This window comes from Muscardinus avellanarius, assembly GCF_963383645.1.
Source record: "Muscardinus avellanarius genome assembly, chromosome: 12".
NCBI classification, from domain to species: domain Eukaryota; kingdom Metazoa; phylum Chordata; class Mammalia; order Rodentia; family Gliridae; genus Muscardinus; species Muscardinus avellanarius.
This window is the reverse complement of record NC_137798.1, coordinates 8390796-8415983: the sequence shown is the minus strand read 5'-3', so window position 1 is coordinate 8415983 and position 25188 is coordinate 8390796. Positions and strand designations below refer to the sequence as shown.

At 41.5% G+C, this 25188-nt stretch overlaps 1 protein-coding gene across 1 annotated transcript in view; it reads left to right on the top strand.

Moving 5' to 3' along the window:
• GALK2 (galactokinase 2) overlaps positions 1-25188 on the top strand; it is a gene marked incomplete at both ends in the record, with an annotated part of 111725 nt that overhangs the window by 17592 nt on the left and 68945 nt on the right. Inside the window, 2 exons of the mRNA XM_080707019.1 lie at positions 222-312; positions 3434-3580. Of these exons, the coding sequence (XP_080563145.1) occupies positions 222-312; positions 3434-3580 (238 nt within the window). The remainder of the gene's footprint in view (positions 1-221; positions 313-3433; positions 3581-25188) is intronic.

The following is a 25188-nucleotide window of genomic DNA, read 5'->3' as shown; positions in this document are numbered from 1 at the left end:
AAAAAGGGTCAGTGAGAGGTAGTTTAGTCATTAAGGCTGCCACAACTTCCTCTCTTAACTTTTAGCAGCTGTAGATAGTCTTTGTTTGGGGGCCCACTGAAATACACACGTTGAAAGGAGGTGTCAGTACCACCGCTTTGGCACAAGATGGCAGCAGTCACCCATTGATTTTGCAGCTCCCGGTTACAGATTGACATTAATGGTGCCTTTTGTTTTTGCAGGGACTTCAGTACCAGTGCTAATAACATTCAGATTGACAAAAACAAGCCTCTGTGGCACAACTATTTCTTATGTGGATCTAAAGGAATTCAGGTAAACTGGTTTATAAGGCACCTACCAGCAGTTGAAATTCTGGTGTGTTTTATTCCCTGTATTGTTTTTGTCTTCTTTCAGTATTAACTGCTGTTTCTCTTCTGTCCTGTTAACTTATGTTTCAGAGTGCTTCTGAGTTGTGTTAATAAGGGGGGGTAGTGGTGTTTCCTGGAGCTGGCTGCTCATAAATCAGGTGCACCTGGTGTTCACATCTTTGATCATGCTTTCTGTTGAGGATACATTTCAGTAACATTTAAATTTTGTGCTTGGGATAGAAAGGAATGCACCTTAAGAATCTAGGGTTGGGCAGCTCCAGATTTAAATCTGGGTTTTTATCCAGATGTGTGAATTTAACTGAATTCTCAGGTTTGTCTATAAAATGATGTCACTGCTCCCCCAACAAAGAGTTGTTTTAAGAATGACACGGGCCGGGCGTGGTGGCGCACGCTCGTAATCCCAGCATTCGGGAGGCTGAGACTGGAGGACTGCGGTTCGAAGACAGCCTCAGCTACTTAGTGAGGCCCTCTGCAACTCAGTGAGACCCGGTTTCAAAATAAAGAATAAAAAGTTGGGCAGAGGATGTAGCCGGAGGTCAAATGCCTCTGGGTTCCATCCCCAGACCCGCAAAAAAAAAAAAAAAAAAAAAAAAAAAAGACATGGTGTTTTTCACGCTGGTGTGCATCCAGTAAACATAACTAGCATCATTACTGCTACTGTAGGTGGACTTAAAAAAAAATGGGGTAAAATGTGTTAGTACAAGTAGTTTCCTTGAAACATTAAACAGTTACCTTGGGAATCTCACCTTGGGAATCTCAATATGTTGTGTACAAGATCAGGAAAATATTTCTATTTTCTCTCATAATTAGAAAAGGGTGAAGGACAAACAGAAAATTAACATCTGCCATTTTGAGAGCTACTTTTGTATTTCAATATGTGTTTAATGTACGCTGTGACTCTTGTTTATAATCATAGGTCAAGGGCATGGAAGTGAATTTGCCTTTTGGATTCAAAGCAACCAGTATAACCTGTATTTTAGCGATCCTGTGTTTCTAACCGCTTGGTTCCGTTTCCTCTCTGAAACTTGATCGTGTAGGAGTGAGGGGCGTATCGGTGAGAAGTGCACCAAGCTGTCAGATGTGTTGTCCTGCACTCGAACTGCTCAAGTCCTGCCTTAGAGTTACGCCATTCGTTTCTTTCCTTGGTGTGTATGTGTGTTTCTCCCAGAAACATGGCAATAAATTCTGGGAAAGGTTATCGGCAGGGTTTAAATCTTCAAATCATATGACTTGTCATATGCGTCAGTGGAAATTAGAGTATTTGAGAGCATTTGTCTGGCAGATGCTATTTGATCTTCCTTAGCTTGTCTTTTTGTAGCATACAGGTAAAGCAACCTTAATAATACACATTGTTTTGTCTTGTGGGGCTTAAGGCCTTCCTCTTTGGTTTAATGACATATATATAAAAAACCCAAACAAGTTTGTATAATGAATTTTTGGCAGAAAAGTAATTTAAATGTTAGACTGTTCAAAAAAAAAAACCTTCAAATTCAAATATTAGAAAGTTCCAGAGGGTAATCTGTTTATATGAAATTGAACATGTTATCCTTTTGGGATGGAGCGAGTACAGAGTCTGGCACGACTCATTTGTGATTTTGAATCTGTTGTGCGTTTTAATTTAAACATTGCGTGATAAGTTTGTAAGTATGACTCACATTCAAGGCACTCTGTGGATCAGTTTATAGTTAAATATATAGTATTCTTCAAGGATTACTTTTTAAAAACAAGCTGTCTGATGTTTGGTATGAAAGGACATTGGCAGCAGCAGTGTTTTAGTTAATAATTTGTTTGTATTTCTGGAAGGAAATTTTTAGATGACTTGAAATCAAGAAGGGAAATACGTCCAACTGACTCTTCTTTTGTGGTCCGTGTGTTTGGCCAACTAAGAAAAAAGGACAAAAAGAAAAAAAAAAAAAGGGACAAAACCTGGTCTTTTATTGGCAGAGTTTTGTTGTTACTTTGGTTGTTCTAAGTAGTTTATTGAAGTTACTCTCTAGAATAGTGTGATGAAATACATAATTAGGCAATATAATAGTATTTCATACTTTGGTCTTGAATTGTTTGAGTAATTTGTGAAGATGATAGTTTTTCCCGAGGAGGAGGTAGCCTTGAATTTATTTTTAATCCTCTGCTGCAAAGGTGGTTTTAGTATCATCCCAAGTGTCCTGGTCTTAGCTGTAGTATTCAGGTTAAGTAGAGTAGCGACTCTGTCTTTAGATCAGAGTCTGATTATTTATCTAGGCTTTTCTAGCTATAGAAATAAAGTCTCTCTGCCTCATTTGGAGTCTGCATCCTCATCTGTGATTGAATTGTAAGTTGGCTGTCTTTACATCTACCATATGGCTAAATTGTAGCAAAACAATCTGGGTTTCCTCAAATATCTAACTTATATTAAATCACAGTGACAGTATGCTGGCCTTGGTTTCTCAACAGGGAATCGAAGACCTCTCTACTCCCAGCTCCCAATGTGTGACCTTGGGAAAGGTTCATAATTCCCCAGTGCTGAGACTTTTCTATAAGTAAAGCAGAACTGAGAAAGTTTGGGTTTCTTTTTCTTCAGAGGGCCTTCTGAAGCAAGACATTCTACAGAAACGTGCCACGAAATGTACATGACATACATTCATAGATGTATCGAAGCCAGTCACTGAGCTAAACATGAGAAGGAGGGGAGGGAACGGGGAGGGGATTGGGGAAGGGCTAACTGGGTGATGTGTGCATGTGTGCCTCCACCATCTTGTACCCCATTGAGATGTATGACGACAATGCACCAATAAAAAAAAAAATATATATATATATATATATATAAAAGGTATTGAGAGGGAAAGAACACCTTAACCCACTGGGGGGAAAAAAAAAAGAATCCTTAAATTACCTTACCACATGAGCGAGAATCACTAAATAAAATACCATGTGTAGCCCTTACTAAATTGAATCATATAACTAGTTTCTATAAGCATTGTACTGTCTGTTGATAGACTTTTGTTCTTTGAGGAATGAAAGAAGGCTTCGCCACTTCTTGAGCCCAACGTTGAAATCACGAATACTATTTTGTCTTATACCCTTAGGAGCACTTTGGTCTTAGCAGCCTGACTGGAATGAACTGCCTGGTGGACGGGAACATCCCGCCAAGCTCTGGCCTTTCTAGCTCCAGTGCGCTGGTCTGTTGTGCTGGCTTGGTGACGCTCACGGTGTTGGGAAGGAGCTTATCCAAGGTAACTAACATTTTACAGGGAACGTCAGGAAATCCTCTCTTAAGGCATTAGTATGTGACACTGAAACTCAGATGTCTTCTGTGACTGAAAATCTTCGTATTAATTGAAAGGACTGCATACAAAGGAGGGATTTCAATTTAAGTCCTGCTTGTGATAAATCACTATATTAGCCGAGGTATCTGATATTCTCCAAACTGTGTGAACAGGTCTATGCATTTCTGTATTCAAGTGTTCTCAAATTGAGTATGGCGTTGGGATCTTCTTTGAAAGAATCACCTCATTAATAAGTTAAATTTAGAGCGGGAAATTCTAGGCCTCTTGGTTGGGCCTGCTTATTTTCACCCAAAACCTTAAATTAAATATTTGACAGGCAGTGGGTAGAAAGGGTCAAGAACAGGTAACAAAGGAACTATCTGTTTATGTGAGTAGGTTAGTCACTGATATAAACTTTAAAAATTGCATTACAAAGAGGAAATGCTTATTTAAAGGAAATATAAATCCTACAAAAGGTCAGAAAGCCTTAACTTTACAAGTTCACATAAATCTCTGACTTTGCAGTTCAGAGCAGGTGTGCTTAGTTTTAATTAACGCTTTGGCATTCTGGTTCAAATAAAATGTGCTCATAGGTTCTATTTACCCCATGTACATAAAGATCAAGTTTACAGATGGTTTGGAAATAGATTGGGCATCAGGCAGATCAAGAGAAAGTCAACCACATGCTTAGTCTCTTGTAAGCATGTTTTGACTTTCAGTTTGAAAATTTTACATGTAGCCAGAGAGAAATGAGGGAGAAAGCAAAAGTCAGATGGAATTATTTGATTGTCATGTATAAGTGCACATTAATTAGCCCCTTGTAAGCAATGGCTTACTGGGGGGGAAGAAGAGATTGCTTATTTGTTTTTTAAGAAGAGAAAGGCAGGGAAAGGAAAAATATATATATATAGTCTGCCTTCCCTGGTACAACTTTTAATCTGATGGTCGGTTTGTTCATTATCCAACTATTATTTATTTAATGTCAACTTTGTGTCACGTAATATTCAAAGCTTTGGAGGTTTAATCGATATAATCTTAAACTCTACCATGCTAATGGTCGAAAAGGGGAATAGAAACCAATAGGCAGCCGGGTGTGGTGGCGCACACTTGTAACCCCAGCATTTGGGAGGCTGAGACCGGAGGACCGTGGTTCGCGGCCAGCCTCAGCTACTTAGTGAGGCCCTCTGCAACTCAGTGAGACCCGGTTTCAAAACAAAGAATAAAAAATAGGGCAGGGGCTGTAGCTTGGAGGTAGAATGCCCCTGGGTTCCAACCCCAGACCTGCAAAAAAAAAAAAAAAAAAAAAAAAAATTCAATAGGCAATTATCCTAGAATCTGGTAAGTGAATAAGTAGTGTGCCATGGGACAGACCTAAGCCAGGTTTAGAGGGCACAGGACATCTGGCTAAGACACCGAGGATTCAAGGAGGTGGAGGTGTTAAGATTGATGGTCTCACTTCAGATGAGCACTTTATCAGGTTGAGGGGACATAATGTGAAATATCTAGGGTAAGAGCGATCGTGGCTTGTGGGAGGCTCTCAAGGGCTCCTGTGGCCGGAGGGTGCAGTAACCAGCCATCTCAGGAGGCGAGCCAATGCTGGGCTTTGCAGACCATGTTAGGAAATTTGGCTTTATCTTAGTATAGAGAGGAATCTCCTGGGTTTTAGGAACGGGGTAACTATGTTGTCTCTGTATTTTAGAAAAATCACCCTGATGGTACTAGAAAGTCTGGATCTGAGGGTAACAATGTCAACTGTAGGGAGATGTGGGGAAGTGTCACTAAGAACCGGGACAGAGTTGAATAATAGACTCAAGGTATGGCTTGCACAAAATCAGCAGGGCTCGGTCACCAATTGTGGGTGGGGAGAGGGAACAGCAAAGAATCAGGGTCCTTATCGAGTTTCTGGCTTGGTGTGATTCATGGGAACCAAGAACATGGATGGATGGAAAGACAGAGCACCAGCAAAGGCAAGGAAGAGAGTGTCTTGTGAAACTGCTGTCAAGAGGTCAGGGAGATCAGGCCCGGCCCGGCCAGTTAATTCAGCAAAAGAAGTTGAAGAAAGCCTTGTCGGGAACTGTCCAAGTTAGAGATGGGTCGAAGGGACTGTGAGAGGCAAGAAAATAGATGTTCATGGATTTAAAAACTCTGGCAATGCACGGACAAAGAGATGATCTGATTTCTGGAGAAAGGTCCTGATGTCAAGGAATTCATTTCTTTTTTTTGGTAGGATTGGTAATATTTTCTGACCATAGATAATATGAATGTCTAAGGAAAAAGAATAAAAGAAGATGAGGAAAAATAAACAAACTCTTGGAATTATTTCTGGCTATCTCTTTTTTCCAAGTGAAAAATAGCAAATATGTTCTTATAGAAACTATCTCACTCTAATACTTATAGGAAACAATATGTATGTTGTGGGTTTCCCTGCTAATCTAATTTGTACTAACAATACTTTTGTTTTCTAGGATATAAATATAATTTTATGGAGTGGTTTTTTCCCCTGGAGTAGTTGTCTTTGATTTCTTCTTCTTCTTCTTCTTCTTCTTCTTCTTCTTCTTCTTCTTCTTCTTCTTCTTCTTCTTCTTCTTCTTCTTCTTCTCCTCCTCCTCCTCCTTCTCCTCCTCCTCCTCCTCCTCCTCTTCCTTCTCCTCTTCCTCCTCCCCCACCTCCTTTTTTTAGTACTAGGAGTTGAACTTATGTGCCTTTTACCTCTGAGCTATACCCACAACCTTATTTTATTTCTTATTTTGAAAAAGGGTCTCACTAAGTGGCTGAGGGTGGCCTCAAACCTGTGATTCTCTTGTTCCAGCTTCTGGGATTACAGGCATGTGTCACCATGCCAGGCTGAGAAAGCATCTTGATTGAAAGGGAGTCTGTAATTTGTTTGGTATTTTTAAATTAAGTGTCATCGTATGGGTGACTTTTGTGAGAATCATAGAGCATAAACATTCAAAGAATTTTAGTGATGAGCTGGTATAAAATCCTCTTATTGTTGATTTATCAGTTAGTGTTCCCTTAGGAAACAAATGGCATTCAGGATACGACTGAAAAGACACTTGTACAGAGGTACAAGGTTGAGGAAACCAACCGGGAAATGTTCCCTTGTGAAGCTGGAAGCCATTACACTTTAGGACTTGGGTCTGTAGAGCAACAGTGCTGGAAATCCAGCAAGACAGGGAAAGATAATGCCGATGGAAATGGCCATCAGTGGGAATGGACGGAGGAAGCTGTCCACAGAGGTCAGCCTCCAGGGTAGAAAGAGGTCAGCCTCCAGGGTAGAGAGAGGTCAGCCTCCAGGGTAGAGAGAGGCCAGCCTCCAGGGTAGAGAGAGGTCAGCCTCCAGGGTAGAGAGAGGCCAGCCTCCAGGGTAGAGAGAACTGTGAGAATGGAGGCAGGGGACAAACAGGAAATAATCAGTCTATTTGATAAGGATGCTAAGTCCTACAGGAAATTGGTGATTAATGCCCTCCCAATTGGTTCCTTCTACCCCATTTCATTACAAGTTCCTTCAATGGGCTATGGTAAGTAGATGTGGAAATTATTAATTCATTAATAAGCTCAATGTTACATGTTTGAAACCAGCCAAACAAGTCCATTAGTCACACACACAGTCCAGAAGCCAGAACGCATGAATCAGAGCGGTACCAGCAGAAAAAAGTACGGTGTCGTAAAACACTCATGAAAAAGAAAAGTGTTCTGGTTTCAAGATGTCTGAATAAAGTCATGCCTACTCCTCTTTCTCTGCCTTCCATTCAGTCTTCTCTCAAAAAGCATCCCCAAACAACAGGGACAAATAAGAGGGGAAATATAAGCTCTGTCTTTGATAAACAGAGAGACATAAATAACCCTAAACCACAAAATGCAGAGATGGAAAGTGTCTGGAAGAATGGTGCATGACTAGGCAGAACAGGGAAAGGTCAAAGCCAAGTGCCTGTGGAAGGAGATGGACAGACGGACCCACACTGACTCACTCCGCAGCCCGCCCTCTGGGGCCCAGGGAGGAGGGATGCCAGGGCGGCCGGCTGTGACTGGAACGCCTCCCCAAGGATTTGTCTTCTTCTGCCTGTGGCCATTTCCCCTCACCATGCAGGCAATGCCCGGGTAGCTTCTGAACGTGGAGAAAATACATTGGAAACCTGGGGGATTGAAGGACGTTCTGCCTGCAAGCCATGGGCAATGAGACCTCCAGTCCCTTTCCTCTAGTCAGCTGTGGTTCCCTGGCAAATTGAGTAACCAAACCCCATCAGGATCACTGGAGAATCCTTCCCAGAGGAGATGGCGCTGTCCCAGAGAAAAAAAGCCCTGCAGATACTGACACTTGGTGACCTCTCTCCAGTTCTCCAGCTACTCTGTGACCTTCCTGAGAGCCCATTTTCAAAGCTTCCAATCAGCTTTTTAATGACTCATTCTTACATATGATAGGACATCAAAGAATAATCAGATTTTGGAAGAAAGCCTTCAAAATGAAGCGAGTAAACAAACAGAAACAAAGAAGCAGCAGAAATTCCGAGGAAATAGAGACAATGCTCGGAGAAGAATTCTTCAAAGAAGACACGATGTCCTCAGAAAGATAAAAGAAAATGTTAAATTCTCCAAAAAAGAAGAAAGCGTAATTTTTAAAGAAAAGAACAAACAATGAGACGGAATTTTGGGGTATTACAAATATGATAGGCAAAACAAAAAAAAAATGAAAAAAAGTATTGGAAGAATTATCTGGTAAAATAGGGGAAAAAAGAGATAGACAATAAGAGAAAAATAGAATTTTTGGATTAGTTATAGGAAATCAACTAGTTTGGAGCAACAAAAACAGTCATTAAATAACTGTTTTTTTAAAAAATACTATTTCTCAATGGGGCGTGTTGGTACATGCTTGTGATCTGAGTATTTAGGAGGCTGAAATAGGAGGATCACATATTTGAGTACAGCCTCAGCAAACAGTGAAACTGTCATCAACCTAGCAAGACCCTATTTCAAAATAAAAATAAAATAAGGTTGGGGATGTAGCTCAGAGACTGAACCTCCCCTGGGTTCAGTCCCCAGTAACCCTCCCCACCCCCTGGAATACTATTTCTCCAAAGTGAAGGTATGAATCTTCAGATTGAAAGGGCACGGAACTCTGGCAGGGTGTTTGAATTATAAACAAAAAAGGCCAAACCAAAGCACATCCTCTGAGAATTCTGAAACTCAAGTGTTCATAGAAAGCATAACTAAATGCTGATTGATAGGGTGAAAGAAAAGAAGGGAAAGAGATCATAATCAAAGAACTGGAAATGAAAATCAACTTCCCCCAAATGGCACTGGAATTGAGAAGGCAGAAGAGTAAAATTTAAACCATCAGCGGATTTTAGCTTCGAAGATCAGTTTAAGCGGAGTCATCCGGGGTGAGGGCAGAGTAGACATTTTCAACACGCGAAGTCTGAAAGTTGAGACACAGTCCTCCAAAACCAGGGAGTCACTCAAGAAAGAAGATGATACTGGAACTAGGAATAGAAAATCCTGCACAAGAAAGCGAGCTGCTGGATATTTACAGAACTCTGGATAAGGGGAATCCAGCTTAAAGCCCGAAACATCCCACAGCGCAGGACACAGTGCGGGCTAAAGCGGGAAGAGGAAGGGGGAGCAGTGGACGCCTCTGTCTGAGTAGTTAGCAGGGAAAGAGGATGAATCTATATGCTCCGCCGTGTGAAGAATTGAGCGCAATCTTAAGGAGCTGCTTGGAGGTTGTGGGAAACTCTCGCTAGGTATAAAGCCAAGTAAATGAGGAAATAATGCAGTTATTCCATGTAGGAAAACTCAAACAAAATAATACCAGGGAATCAGTTGGGCGTGGTGGTGTACACCTGTAATCCTAGCACTTGGGAGGCAGAGACAGGAGAATGGCAGGCTGGAGGCCTCAGCAATTTAGAGACCTTGTTTCAAATATATATATATATATATATATATATATTTTTTTTTTTAAAGGCTGTGAGGGTTGCTGGGGGTGGTGACATGCACTTGTAATTCCAGCATTCGGGAGTCTGAGACAGGAGGATCACGGGTCACGGACAGCCTCAGCTACTCAGTGAGGCCCTTTGCAACTCAGTGAGACTCTGTTTCAAAATAAAGAATAAAAAAATAGAGCTGGGGTGTAGCTCAGAAGTAGAATGCCCCTGGGTTCCATCCCCAGTACTGAAAAACAAAACAACAACAGTAAAAAGGCTGTGAGTGCAGAAGGTAGCTTGGAGGTAGAATGCCCCTGGATCGAATCCCTCGTTATGAAAAAAAAATAAAAATTTTCAGTATTTTTGGCTCAGGCTATGTAACCAATAGTCTCAATAATTAACACACTGAATAAAGTTTTAAACCCAAATTTGACCTAACTTTATTGAGAAAGCTGGGAGGGGTGGGGGAAAGTCGGCTCAAATCTTCACACCATAAGAAGAAAGTAGTCAAGTTTCAAACAACCAGAAGCTATGGCTTTACGCAGATTATTTGTTAATTTGAAGGGCAGCAGAGAGTTGAAAGTGCTGGTCTCCGCTCCCCACACTGCGCGGGTGCTGAGGGGGGTGCTGAGAGGTGGGGGGCGGCTTTCACTGGCAGTAGCCAATCAGCTCCCGGTGTCCTTGGAGATCAAGTACAAAAGCCCTTTAGTGGAAAAAAAAAAATGAAAAGAATAGAAATGAGAAATGAGCCGGGCGTGGTGGCGCATGCGTAATCCCAGCATTCGGGAGGCTGAGACAGGAGGATCGCGGTTCGTGGCCAGCCTCAGCTACTTAGTGAGGCCCTTTGCAATCAGTGAGACCCTGTTTTCCAAATAAATAATAAAAAACAGGGCAGGGGATGTAGCTCGGAGGTCGAATGCCCCTAGGCTCCATCCTCAGACCTGCCAAAAAAAAAAAAAAAAAAAAGAAAAGAAAAGAAAAAAGAGAAGTAGAGAAATGAATGAAGTGAAAAGGTGAAAAGGAGGATGGCCTGGATGACCTCATGGCTGCACTCAGGGACCCGGAGCTGAAGGAACCAAGGCGAGGCCGGGGCCGGGGCGCTGAGCCGGCTGGGTGGGACCGCATCAGAGGGGTTCAGGGATGCAGGGAAAAGAAGCTCGTGGGTGGGTTCAGGGTGAGAGATTCCAAGAAAATACAGGCACCTTTGATTTAATGGCGGTAGTCCATTCCAAAAACCAGTTGTCCTGCACAGAACCGCTAAGCTGGGACTTCTTATTCTATTAAATAGGAAAAAAGTAGAATGCCTGGTTACTCAACTCAAAACCTTTAACTTCCTACATTGTTACAAAACCAGCAATTTTTTTCTCTTTTATATAAGCAATACAGTAGTGGTCTGAAAAACACACCAGTGTTCTTGAACACCAAACAACGAGGTAATTAACAAGCAGTTACTTTATGTAGTAATCCCATATATCTTCTCTGTTCACACAGTGTCCCCAATACTACTGTTCTGTACTATATATGTTAATATATATGTATATACATACACACACATATGGATATATGTTATGTGTGTTCGTGGGGGGCGTAGGTATGTATGCACTGTGAATTGAACCCCAGAATCCAGGGGCATTTTATCTCTGAGTTACACCCTAAGTCCTATTTTAATTTTTTTATTTTTATTTTTTGTGCTTTTGTTGTTGCATTATAGTCTCACATAATGCAAATCATGCTGACAAATTAATTTTTATTCAGATACAGGGTCTAGCTAAATTGCTGTGGCTGGCCTCAAATCTGTGATCCTCCTGTCTTGGCCTCTCAATTATTGGGATTACAGGTATGAGCCACCATGCCCAGCTTGCACGATATTTTTTAAACAATGCTATGTTGAGGGCACAGGATGGGAATATATTTTTTCCTCACATAGCTCTCTTTAAACAATGTTGTATTGATCGGTGTGTAGCAGAAGCCAACAAGTATTTCCCCAGGAAATTTCTATTTCTTTGGATGGGGTGTTCTTCAAGGTATGCCTGTATTTTGTTAGTCGACAATTCAGGTTGCTCTAAACTTATGCCTACTTTTCACCTGTTTTTGGAGTTGTATTTGGAGCCCCAAAAAGAAGACAAGTGCCTCCTAAAGGTCTTAGAGATAACTGGATGATCTGGAAAGAGGTTGCAGCTCATAGCTACCCTGGGGTAGTAGGGGCTGGGCTGGCTTTTACCTCCGTGTTCCTCTCTCTGCTGCAGTGGAATGGGTAGTGATTTTGAATTTATGATACGGTGAGCTGAACAAATGACATTCTGAAGACCCGCTTTGAAGGGCCTGGAGGATTGTAGAGGAGGGTAAGAGCCGTGCCCCCATGGTGAACCTTAGGGAGGAGGAAGCCTGTACCACCTTGGTTGATGAAGGTTGAGTGACTGGCAAGAAATAGAGGGGCGGGAGCATTCTGCATGTGGATAGCCTGGGCATTTTGTCAAAAACACAATCCATGGGATCCTGAGAAACCCAGGCTATGGATTAGGCCCAAAAACCTCACTTGGGGCGGGGGTTAGCCGTCATGGAGGAAGCTGGGGAAATTCATAGTTGACTTCAAGAGTCCTGGCGATGACTTAGGAAACCTGGAGTCTTACCGCAGGAGTAACACTGGAATTACAAGGGGGTGCTGGCCAGAGAAGACAGACTTTTTAGCCAGCGTAGTCTTCCTATCTATCCTAGGTCACAGAGGCAGTGATTCAGTAACATTTACTGAACACCTAGAATATGCCAGGCAACTGTGAGCTAGATCAGTGGAGCCCTGCTTTCATGGAGTTTCCACGCTGGTGGTGGTGGCAAGTGGTGGGAGTTGAAGTATGAACAGTTAAATAAAGATGTAATAAAGTATTGGCTATGCTGTGAAGGAACACAGGCCATCGTAAGGGGAGGCTGCTGCTGTAGCTGCAGAGATAGGAGGGATCCTCTCCGAGGAGAGAATGTCTGAGCAGAGAGAAGGGCCGAGCAGGAGGGAAGGGAGAGGGAGGTGCAGAGGCCCAAGGTGAACTGGTCCTGCTGCAGGGACAGCAGAGGCCCCTGGAGGGCGCGGAACTGCGGGTGCAAAATTACATTTCCATGGCTGACTTCTTTCCCCGGGAGTAACCTACTGTCTTTACCCAACACTGGCAAGGGAGGAACGCTATAAAAAAAAAAAAAAAGGAAAATTGTGAATGCCCTTATGGAACTGCAACGCCCACAGTGGAATACTGGTGGAAGATGTACCTTTGAACCTCCATCTTAGACGGGGTGGGAAGTGGCTCATATGTGAACGGCGCGTTGGGTTGGCGAAGTTGAACGAGTCCTCAGAACGCTCTAAAGGGAGGGAGGCTATCTTGACATGAAGCGCTGGGGAGGCCCAGGGGCATTTCAGACAGAGGGAACCCACATGTCTGTTGTGACCCATCTCTGCGCAGACTTGCAAGTATGTGTCAGCTGAGGCCTAGGCGTTCTAATGCAGCCCCATGAGATTCCATTAAAAACCTTATTTGACTACAGGGAGGGTTTTTTTTTTCCTAGTTGCTTAAGTCCCTGAACAGATTTGTTTAACTTAATTTCAGAGGCAAATTACTTGTATAGACATGGCTTGATACTCTTTTCAGAGGAGTGTTTTTGAAGTTTGAAATCCATACTGTGCAGGGGACTCTGAGGTTCAGAAGCAGAGTGAGTGGAATGTTCAGAGATCTCTGCCAAATATGTCCAAGTTTTCCCTTTCTCGAGTTTACAAGGGCCATTTCCTTGAGAAAGTTTAAGGCTCTATTTTTCTTTGCGTATAGCAACATTTAAGTGAAATATTTTTGGCCTTCAGAATTGAGACCTTGTACTTAAAAAAAGTATAGACACGTCTACATTATAAAGTGGAAAGAAGGTCACAGTAATACAGAGGTTTAAAGTATAACTTGAGTGTTTTAATAGCAGTTTGCTGCGTGGTCTACGAAAAATCAGAAACCAATTTGCTCTGTCACTAATTATTATGTTTAGAAGTCCATACAAGGACACTGTTTCAGTTTGCTTAAAATAACAAAAACCTCCTCCGTATAATAGTTAAGGAAAATGGTAGTTTAAAGCATTCCATCCAGATGTTGACTGCTGATGAACTGCAGCAGCTGGCCTCGCAGAAGATGGTAAATCCAGAAGGCAATCTTTGAAAAGAATCTCTTAATTAAGTGTTGAACATGGACTAAAGCCATGTGCTCACTGGTACAGAAACCAGGAAGCTTTAGTGTTAGTCCTGGGTGGCCCGCGTCTAAATGTGTTTGAAATTTTAAGTTAATGTAAATACAAGACCATTCACATGGTTTGATCAATAAAAAGAGAACCAGCATTTATTTCAGCTATGCGGGGTGCTGTGTGGATACCTGATTGTATTCTTTTCTAGGAGTAGGACTGGAGCCTGAATCATTTATTTAATGATTTTGGGTAATTTGGACTCACTTGGGTGATATGACTAAGGTATTTGATTGCAGATTAGAAGCTTTGCTCTGCAAAGACTGTTTAGATCACCTTTGTTTTTTTTCCATTTCCTTCCGAGACTAAATACATGTTTACCTTTAGCCTAAACAAAGACAAACAGGACTAATTAGGGAACAGCAGACTGGAGGAGGATGGGGCGCTGCTTCGGCGTGGCTCCCAATGGAGTGGCCGCTGCTGCACTTTTGTATGTGGCCTGGCTGCCGGGAACTTTGGTTGGGATCCGTCATACCCCTTATCATGAATAGGTCACTGTGTTTTGAGGACTCAGAAGTTTGACTTGCACCCAGCAATGGAGTGAAATGTTATTCAGGATTTAAAGAATTAACTGGAACAGTACCGGTGAGTTAAGTACACTACCCATGTGCAGAGCCCCCACCTACTACACTTATGTTTGTGCATTGGAAATTCCGAAAAGGTCAAAGTACAAGGACAGATAATCCCACTAGCAAACTCAAAGTGCGTATTATCTGTTTCCATGCGTTTGTGTTTTATGGGGTGATGGGAGCCATCTTGGTCAAGAGGTACCCTATACTAACACCCCAGACCGTATTTGACTTTGTAAGGGGATAATGACAGGCTTTCTTGACCTGTGTTTGTTACTTGTTATCATATCCCTACACCTCATTTTCTAAGATGAGACTTTCTTTTTTTTTTTTTTTTCTTTTTTCTTTTGGTGGCACTGGGGTTCCTAGAAACCCTTCTGCCTCCGGGCTACATTCCCAGACCTATTTTTATACTTTTTATTTGGAAACAGGGTCTCTTAAGCCAGCTCCTGTCTCCGCCTCCCAAGCGCGGGGATTACAAGCGTGCGCCACCACGCCCGGCTAAGATGAGACTTTCTGAGTCTGGTTTATTTCTTTTAACATGATATTTTCCAATTCCATCCATTTTCCTGCAAATGACATAATTTTGTTATTTTTATGGTTGAATACGACTCATATATATATATGTATATACCATATAATAAGACTCATAATACACACACACATATATATAATATATATATAATATATATAATATATATATATAAAATATATAAAATATATAAAATATATATATATAAAACTTATCCATTTATCTGTTGATGGAACTTAGGCTTAGGTCCCACAATTGGCTATTGTGTATGCTGACTTTAATTCCCTTTGGATGGACACTGAGGAGTGATATTCCTGGTTCACATGTCAGCTCCATTCCTAGACTGCTGAGAAACCTCCATACTGCCCTCCATGGTGGTTGAACTAGTTTACAATGCTACCAGCAATGTATAAGTGCCCTCCCCGCCACATCTTTGCCAGCGTTTATTATTCTTGGCATTCTTCAGGATTGCCATTCTAACTGGAGTGAGATGAAATCTCAGTGTAGTTTTGATTTGTATTCCCCTGATTTCTAAAGATGTTGAACATTATATATTTGTTGGACATTTTATTTCTTCTTTGGAGAAGTGTCTGTTTAGTTTACTTGCCCATTTATTGGTTGGGTTGCTCTTTTGAGTCTTTTTTTAATGTATTCTGGTTATTAATCCTTGGTTGGGAGAGTGGCTGACAAATAAGTTTTTCTATTCTGCAGGCTCCCTCTTCATGTTTTTGCTTTCTTTATGTGCAGAACTTTTTAATTTGATGCCATTTTGTTTGATAATTCTTGGCATTATTTCCCGAGCTTTAGGAGTCCTCCTTGGGAAGGTGTAACCTGTGCCTCTCTGTTGGAATGTTGTCTCTACCTTTTCTTCTGGCAGTTGCCAAGTCTAATTCCTAGATAGATACATTTTCGGTTGACTTTTGTTCAGAGTGAGATATATGGACCTAGTTTCATTCTTCTGCACATGGTTATACACTCTTCCCATTTATTAAGAGACCGCCTTTTCCCTAACATAGGCTGGTGGTGCTTTGTCAAGGGTCAGATGATTGTATCTGTGTGGGTTTGTCTCTGTTTTCTATTCTGTTGGCCTGTGTCAGTTTTTATTCCAGTACCATGCTGCTTTTGTTACTCTAGCTCCACAGTATAATTTAAAATCTGGTATTATGATGTTTTCATTATTGCTTTTTTTTTTTTTTTTTTTTTTTACTCAGAATTGCCTTGGCTTTTCTGGGCCTCTTAGTCTTCCAATATGAATTTTAGGACTGTTTTGTTCTAGTTCTGTAAAGAATGTTGCTGCTATTTTCACAGGAATTACATTGACCCTCTAAATTGCTTTTTGTAATTTTAGCAATATTAATCCTGCCTATCTATGAACAGGGGAGTTTTCATTTTCTACTATCTTCTTCAATTTCTTTTTTCTGTGTTCATTGTAGATATCTTTCACCTCTTAAAATGGAGAGAAGTGGATTATAAAATTTCATGTATATGCTTAATCATGTGAATTAATTTTTTAAAAAAGTGATACATTTGATATACTCTTTTTCAAGGTAAAAGACTTCCTTTAACTCCCCCAAATCAACCACATATAAAGGGTTTGAAAAATAAATTCTTCCAGATCTACTCTAAAATGTCATGTATGCACGTTTCTCCTTTTGGTGAAATACATAGGACAATTTCACACACACAATATTGCACATATATGTAAAACTTGATAATATTATACATATATAAAACTTATGCATACATGTATTTTTCCTTCTAATTTGCTTTTTAACTTAAAAATATAAATCAAGAATCATACTAGGTCAGCACATACACATTTACTAAATCCTCTTTAATGGCTGCCTTTTTTTAAAGCTAATATCAGTGTTTTTTTTTTTTTTTTTTTTTAGTGGTACTGGGGATGGAACCCAGGGGCCTTCTAGCTCCGGGCTACACTCCCAGACCTATTTTATATTTTTTATTTGGAAACAGGGTCTCTTAAGCCAGCAAAGACTGGCTTCGAACCGCACGATCCTCTTGTCTCAGCCTCCCAAGCACGGGGATTACAAGCGTGTGCCTCAACGCCCGGCTCTAATATCGGATTTAAAACTGATACTATCAGCTGGGCATGGTGGCGCACGCTTGTAATCCCCGTGCTTAGGAGGCTGAGACAGGAGGATCGCACGGGTTCGAAGCCAGCCTCAGCTACTTAGTGAGGCTCTCAGCAACTTAGTGAGACCCTGTTTCCAAATAAAATATAAAAAAGGTCTGGGAGTATAGCCCGGAGGTAGAGAGCCTCTGGGTTTCATCCCAGTACTACAAAAAAAAAAAAAAAAAAAAATAAAAAATAAATTTTAAAAAAGTAGCCACGTGAGGCTTTAAAACTGATAGTATCAGTTTTTTCTTCTTCTTCTTCTTCTTCTTCTTCTTCTTCTTCTTCTTCTTCTTCTTCTTCTTCTTCTTCTTCTTCTTCTTCTTCTTTTTTGGTGGTACTGGGGTTCCTGGAAGCCCTTCTCCCTCTGGGCTACACTCCCAGACCTATTTTATACTTTTTAATGTATCTGCTTAGACCTCTGGTGGAAGTCAGGTTATATCAGTTTTAAAGCCTCATGTGGCTGGCTACTTTTTTTTTTTTTTTTTTTTTTTTTTTTTTTTTTTGGTGGTACTGGGGTTCCTGGAAGCCCTTCTTCCTCCGGGCTACACTCCCAGACCTATTTTATATTTTTGAAACAGGGTCTCTTAACGCCAGCGCGGCTGGCTTCGAACCTGCGCGATCCTCCTGTCTCCGCCTCCCAAGCGCGGGGATTACAAGCGTGCGCCACCACGCCCGGATTGGCTGGCTACTTTTTAATGTATCTGCTTAGACCTCTGGTGGAAGTCAGGCTATTTCCAGTTGTCCACTCCTATAAAACGCTCTTGTGAGTACTCTCGTGCACAATTAGTTCCATACTGCTCAGTTCTTTCTTTAGCATAAACCTGAGAAATAAAATTATTGGATTAAAGGATATTGTCATTTTAACTTTGGAAATATATTGCCAAGTTGCAATCTAGAAAGATCGAATACATGGCAGCATTTCATGAGAGGCTATATTTCACCACATCTTTACTAATACTCTATTGATTTTAAAAATATTTTCCCATCAGATCCCACATCTTTTATTGGTTACATGCATCTTTTGAATTGGCTGTGTATCTACTTAGCTATTTTCTCTTGGAATGTTTATTAATAACTTTCTTATTATAATATAAGGACTCTTTATATGATAGACATGCATTTATTATATGTTGCAAATATTCACTGTTCGACACCCCTTTCTCAAATCAATTTTCTGTTTGATTTTTTTTTTTGTGTGTGTGTGTGTGTGGTACTGGGGATTGAACCCCGGGGTATTCTACCTCTGAGTGACACACTTGGTCCTATTTTTTATTTTTTATTTTGAAACAGGGTTTCATGAAGTTGCGCAGGTCCTTGATTAGTTACTGAGGCTAGTTGTGGACCTGTGATCCTCCTGTCTCAGCCTTCAAGGAAGTACTAGAACTATAGATGTGTGCTACCATGCCCGGCTCTGTTTCCTGCTTTTAAATGAATAATTCTGAAGCAAAAGTTTCTTCATTTATACTTAAGCAAACACGTAAGATGGGATCATGATATGTGCAAATTTGCCTATATTGACTGAAAATACTCTATATCTTTTCATTTCTTTTTTTTTTTTTTTTTTTTTTTTTTGGTGGTACTGGGGTTCCTGGAAGCCCTTCTACCTCCGGGCTACGCTCCCAGACCTATTTTATATTTTTGAAACAGGGTCTCTTACGCCAGCGTGGCTGGCTTCGAACCTGCGCGATCCTCCTGTCTCCGCCTCCCAAGCGCGGGGATTACAAGCGTGCACCACCACACCCGGCTTCATTTTGTTTTTGAAGTAAAGGGCTTGTTGACAACAAAGCCTGGTAGACTCAAGAACTACAGCTAGGATTTCTTAGGAATAAGCCATCTTCAACTCGAAAGGGAACCCAGAACGCTGTTCTACTACTTATATCTTCAGAAATTTACTCAGAGGAACTTGAGTTGTAGCTGATTTGCATTGTAAGAATAGTTTTTTTTTTTTTTTTTTTCTTTAGGATCTGGGGATGGAACCCAGGGGCATTTGACCTCCGAGCTACACCCTCTGCCCTATTTTTTATTCTTTATTTTGAAACGGGGTCTCACTGAGTTGCAGAGGGCCTCACTAAGTAGCTGAGGTTGTCTGTGAACAAGGAACAGCGATCCTCCAGTCTCAGCCTCCCGAATGCTGGGATTACAAGCGTGTGCCACCACGCCCTGCTGTAGGAATAGTTTTTATTTGCATTTGTGTGGTAAGATATGCACTTTTGAATCGTAAATAATGCAACCTAGCATTTGATATGGAAAATCTCAAAAGAACTTTACCGTGATCCAAACGCTTGGACACTTATCTCTGCAAAGCAAGGTGTAATTGCCAACTTCTCAGACCAGAGTGTCTCCCAGAGACTCCCAGGAGCCTTACTACAGGATTGCTTACTTGGAATTCTGGGCTGTGTGTTGTCTCAAATAGATTTAGTGGATTTCATTTTTTGTTTCCCTTACTTCCCCCCAAGGCCTAAAAATGCCAAGCATCATTAACAACAAAACTACAAAGAACTGTCATAGGTGGGTGGGCTCCAGTTCATTCAGCCCTTCTAATAAGGCTTGGGCAAGCCACTGGGAATTGAAGATCAGAAGACTTTATTTCACTTTTTGTGTGTGTGTGTGTGTGTGTGTGTTGCTGGGGATTGAACCCCGAGCCACATACATGCAAAAAACTTCTCTACTACTGAGCTACATGAGAATGATCTTCTAATCTTGAAGAGATGCCACCAAGAAGTGCAACCAGTCTGGCAAATAGTAAATATGCTTATAAACTTTTCTCTCCGAAGAAAGAGCGAGGGGCATCTTTACAATGTCCGGCACGGAGGAGGCCATGGGCTTGGATTAAGTTAGTGAGGTATCATCACTGCCATCATCTGTGCAGCAGCCATCTCCCCCTGTTATTACTATATTTGGATACATTAAAGAAAACACAAAGTAGATAGTTTTCTCTAAAGAAGAAGCATCCTCTAGGAGGGCGCGTTTGTGTTTAGTGTGTAAGTACAGGATGGCAAACAGACCTGGTCTGAATTCTGGCTCCATACACTGCAGGCTTATAATGGAGGAAATGTCTCTCCTCTGGTTCTCAAATTTCCTCACTTAGTGAAATAGACAAATTTAGACTATTATTAGCAGTTGTCTTTAAGGCTCCTGTTCGGAGTGAAATTCTGTGATCTAAAAGGGAAAGCAACGCTCTAAGACGACATTTTTAAAAAGAATTGTATAATTGTTAAACGCCTGTTTGCATCTAAATCTTCTAATAGCCTTGTCAATATTCCCGATCCCGCTGGAAACAAAACAAAAACACTGGAAAGATAGATCTGATTTTAGCAGAACTGGGGAACAAGAGTACTTGTGGCCCTGTAATGATGTGGCAGGACTCTCCAGGTTCTGCTGATGGAGTTTCCTTCCCGGGAAAGCACTTTCCTTCTGATTTTCTTGCCCATCTGTATTTTGCTTAATAAACTTGCCAATTATGAATGTATTGGATGAAATAAACTTTAGCGTCCCGTTGCCCACTAGATGAAGATACGTGGGCAGCTAAGCACTAGCGCACACACATTTTTACTTCTGAGCAATATGCTTTTAGTTTCAATTAAAATAAATGAATAAATGGAAAGGCAAAAGCAAACAAAAGAGCAAGGGTGTGAGGACTGCAAGTGGAACCCAGCTTCCCACGGCTGGAAGGCAGGCTCAAGTCCTATAAATCACTGTGAAACACTTAAAAGCTGCGCTGAATATTTCCTGCCAATAAAACGAAGCGCATTTATGAATACAGTGTGGAATAATTAAATCAAGCCAGTTAACATATGCATCGCCTCAAATATTTAGAGACAATTCAGATGGTTAAGAGATGCTTTATTTTTCAAACTTATAGTCCTCAAGTTAATAGAATTTAAATTAAATACGTGTCCACATGAATGTAACGCTGAAACTTTAATGTCTGCGTATGCTACTATTATCAGCTCTAATGGCATTTGTAACAAACATGCGTTAATTACAGCATGTCGCAATAATTAAAAAAACAAAAACCTAACTGCATTGACCTAATTTACAAATATCCACATCCCTTGAAATGGTTGTGTTTAATTTATTATCTTTGAAAAATCTAAGAGCCTCTCATTTATCAATTTTTCCTGTTTCTCAAATTTAATTTTTAGGGTTAGTCTTCATGGACATGATTTTTATTTTCTTTTTTAATTATTTTCCTATTAAATTTTTAGTAGCTTACTCTCTTAAAAGCATACTGAGTAATATATAAGTATTGATAGGTTTTCAGAGTTGGGAAGCATTTTTTTCTAGTATATTGTGACTTTTTCCAGCTCTATTTTTTCTAAGGTCTTTGACAATTCTCAAAGAAAAAGACTGGAGCCAAACCCTAGGAGACAATGCTAGGGAGTGATGCTAGAAAAACAGTGTGCTTAAGAAAGATTTTAGTGGAGCCAGTGCCTACGTTGTTTATTAGTGCTGAAGAGTAATATAGGTGCATAAGGGCGCTTTCGTAGTGTTTTGTCTAAATAGCCTGACAATCAATGACTAAGAGAAAGACTATATATATTTTGTGTGTGTGTGTGTGTGTGTGTGTGTGTGTGTGTGTGTGGTACTGGGGATGGAACCCAGGGGCATTCTACTTCCGAGCTACACCCCCGGCCCTATGTTTTTATACTTTATTTTGAAGCAGGGTCTCACTGAGTTGCAAAGGGCCTCCCTAAGTAGCTGAGGCTGTCCACGAACCCCGATCCTCCTGTCTCAGCCTCCCGAATGCTGGGATTATAAGCGTGGGCCACCACGCCCAGTTTAGAAAGAAGTATTTTACAAATAAAATTTTCCTTAGTTCTGGAATACCAGATACTGTAGAAATCCCATTGGAAATGACTTAGAATTTGGGTATATGGCTATAATTCTTAATTTTAATAACAGCAGAAATGGGAAGGGATCAGGTAGCTGGAGGGCAGCTTGGCCTGATCTTAAGGACTGACGGGTAGGCCCCAAGAGCTGCGTGATCCTGGGTATATTACTTAGTCTTTCTGAACATGTGTCTTTGTAAATTGGGATAATAATACTTGCTCAGAAGTCTCGTTGACGGGAATATGTATTATCACAACGGGAATATGTATTATTACCCAACGCAGAGGCCCGCTCTCCCCACCGCACGGTGCCGGAGCCCGAGCCGAAGCAGCCCGTTTCACTGTACCCGCCAGTCTTCACGACCAGGCCAAGCTGCTCCTCTCTTTCTGGCTCCCTTACCAACTCTGCTATTATTAAAATGAAGAATTCTATCCATATGCTCAAACTCTAAATAATCCCCCATAGTGCTTCGACAGGATCCGGTATTCAATAACTAAGGAAAACTTAGCTCAAACCAATTAGGAAGTGAAAAGGACTTTTCGTTATTTTAATTAACGGTTTAAATCATTCCTTAAATTTGGGGTACCTCTGTGAGAATGCCACTGTCGGTCTCAATATCCTGTATGGGGCAGGGGCGGGGAAGGAGGAGGGAGCCTGAGGGAAGCCTGTTTATCTGTCTCTGACCCCGTGAACCGTATCATCACGTGACACTGTAAGGCACCAATGGAAGTCTGTAAGGTTTTTTTGGTGCATTGTACTTACGCAGCCTAGTGAGACTCAAAGTGTCACATTCCCCATATGCTCACGACAACACGTGGTGTGCCCTGCCTGCTCCCCCCCTCCCCGCACACGCTGGTGTGAGTAACAGTGATGCACACCTGGACACACCACTCAATTCAGTCGAGTTTTGCTCGCAAGCCCCCTTTCCCTCCTCTTCTCCCTCCTCTTCTCCCTCCTCTTCTCCCTCCCCAGCTCTACTGGTCTCCCTCCTCATTTTCTCTCTAGCTTCCGCATCTAAGACAAAACATTGGTCCTTGATTTTCTGAGTCAGCCTTTTCTCACTGAGCCCAATATTCTTCAGTTCCATCCATTTTCCTGCAAATGACATAGTTTTGCTCTTTATCGTCGAGTAAAACTCCACTGTGGATCTATACCACATTTTCTTTATCCATACATCTGCCGACAGACACCTAGGTTGGTTCTGTAACTATCTGTTATGAGCTGTGCTGCTGTGAACGTGGGCTACATGTATCACCATAGTATAGCATCCCAACTTTAATTCTTTTGAAAAGATACAGAGTCATGGTATAGCTGGGTCAGAGGGTGGTTCTATTCCTAGTCTTTTTTTTTGTTTGTTTTTTTGTAGTACTGGGATTTGAACCCAGGGGCATCTACCTTGTAGCTACACCCCTGGTCCTATTATTTATTCCTTATCTTCAAAAAGGGTCTCACTTGATCAGCCAAGCACAGAAAGAGAAGGGACATATGTTTCCTCTAATATCCCCAAACTAGGGAGCATTGGGGATACCAGAGGGACTCCAGATAATGGAAGGGAAATCTGAGCAAAGTTTGAATGGAAAGATAGGAGAGGAAGAAGGCTGAACTTGATTAATGAGGGGCTACTTCCAAATATGTGTAAAAGTATGAATATAGCAAGGTTAACATGGACACTCATTGTTGGGAGGGGGGAAAGGCAAATGGAGGGGGGAAGAGGGCACCAAGTACAGTTTAAATGTATTCTATTTATTTTCAATAAAAATATGTATTTTAAAAAGGGGGTGATGTGTGCATGCATGTCTACAAAAGTATTATTTTTATCCCATTATGATGTATGAATACAGTGCACCAATAAAAAGCTTAAAAAAATAAAAAAGGGTCTCACTATATTGCAAAGGGCCTCACTAAGTAGCGAGGCTGACCTTGAACCTGCGATCTCCTGTTTCAGCTTCCCAAGAAATGGGTTTTACAGAGCATGAGCAACCACACCCAGCTCCTATTCCTAGTCTTTTAAAGAACATCAGTACTGATATCCATACTGATTAGTACAAAGTGCTTGTACTAATTTGCAGTCCCACCAAGAGTGCATAAGCTAATCAATACTAATTATTGAAGCAGCCATTGGTCCAGAAATTGGAGCTAAAGTTGTTAAGTTTTATAGGAACTTATGTTCTAGATGGGAAAGAGTTATAATGACCAAGCACGCGGGCAAGATACTTTTCCATAGGGCTGGTTTACAGGAGAACGGAGCCTGGCAGTGATGGACAGTGACTTAGAGAAAGGCTACTTTTGGTTCTCTGGTTAGTACAAAAAATTAAGAGAAGCTTGGATGACAAAATATTGCCAATTAAAAAGCTATCGCCAGGGATTGTTAGAACAGTACTGCTGTTGGTAGCTAGTACCGAGAGGATGCAGGAAGTGACAGTTAAGCTGAAGTGTACTTATTAACTGTTTAGTTACTAGCTATTTTGAACTTGTTCTCTGGTCACTTCTCCCTCGCTGGTTCACAGTGTCCCTGTGGGGAGGGCTGGCGACGCCCTTTGGTCCTAGTCCTCTTGGTTCTGATGTCTCCCGTGTCATCTCACTGTGAGGAACCCTACAAGGCCCTGGTGGCGGCTTCTTTTTCCTTGGGGGACCCTTGAATTTGGGTGAAGGAGAGTCGGTTGAATGGCAGCCGCCGCACAGGCTTCTGCGTTTCGAGGTTGGGATCTTCCAGTGGATTTCCCAATTTGTTTATCTCTTTTCCCTTTTCAGTCTTCTTGGGACGTGTACTTAGAGCTGAGCATTAGGGGCAGGAAAACCATCATCCCATTTTCCTCACAGCCCAGGGAGTCAAAGATGGTTATTTTTATGCTATAGCATTCACATCCAGGAGAAAAAAAAAAAAAAGAAAAAAAAACCAAAATAAGACAGAAAAAAATTGTGCCCATCAGCTTTCCAATCAAATTATTTCTTAGTAAAGCGCTCTGTCAAGAAGCTCCCCTTCAGGAGTGGGCCGAGGAAGCCCAGACCTTTGACCCGACTTAGAATTAGCTGCGTAAGTGCTGCCGGTTGCCCTGAGCTGCCCAATTGTTGGGATGGAATCTGACTCTGCTGCCTACTGTGCTGGCTTTTAGCTCTGTTCTTATTGTTCTCCTTGTTTTATTTCAAAAATTAATGTAACAATTGTGTCCTTATGTGGGTGCACTGCAGTCTCACGTGGTAGTGTAGCTGAGAGCAGTAGTCTCTGCGTGCACACAGCGCTGGAGTGCGCCTGTCCTCCGCCCTCCCCACTCCCTCTCGCTCCCCACATGTGATACTGAGCCTTGCTATTCTCGCATGGGTACCCAAGG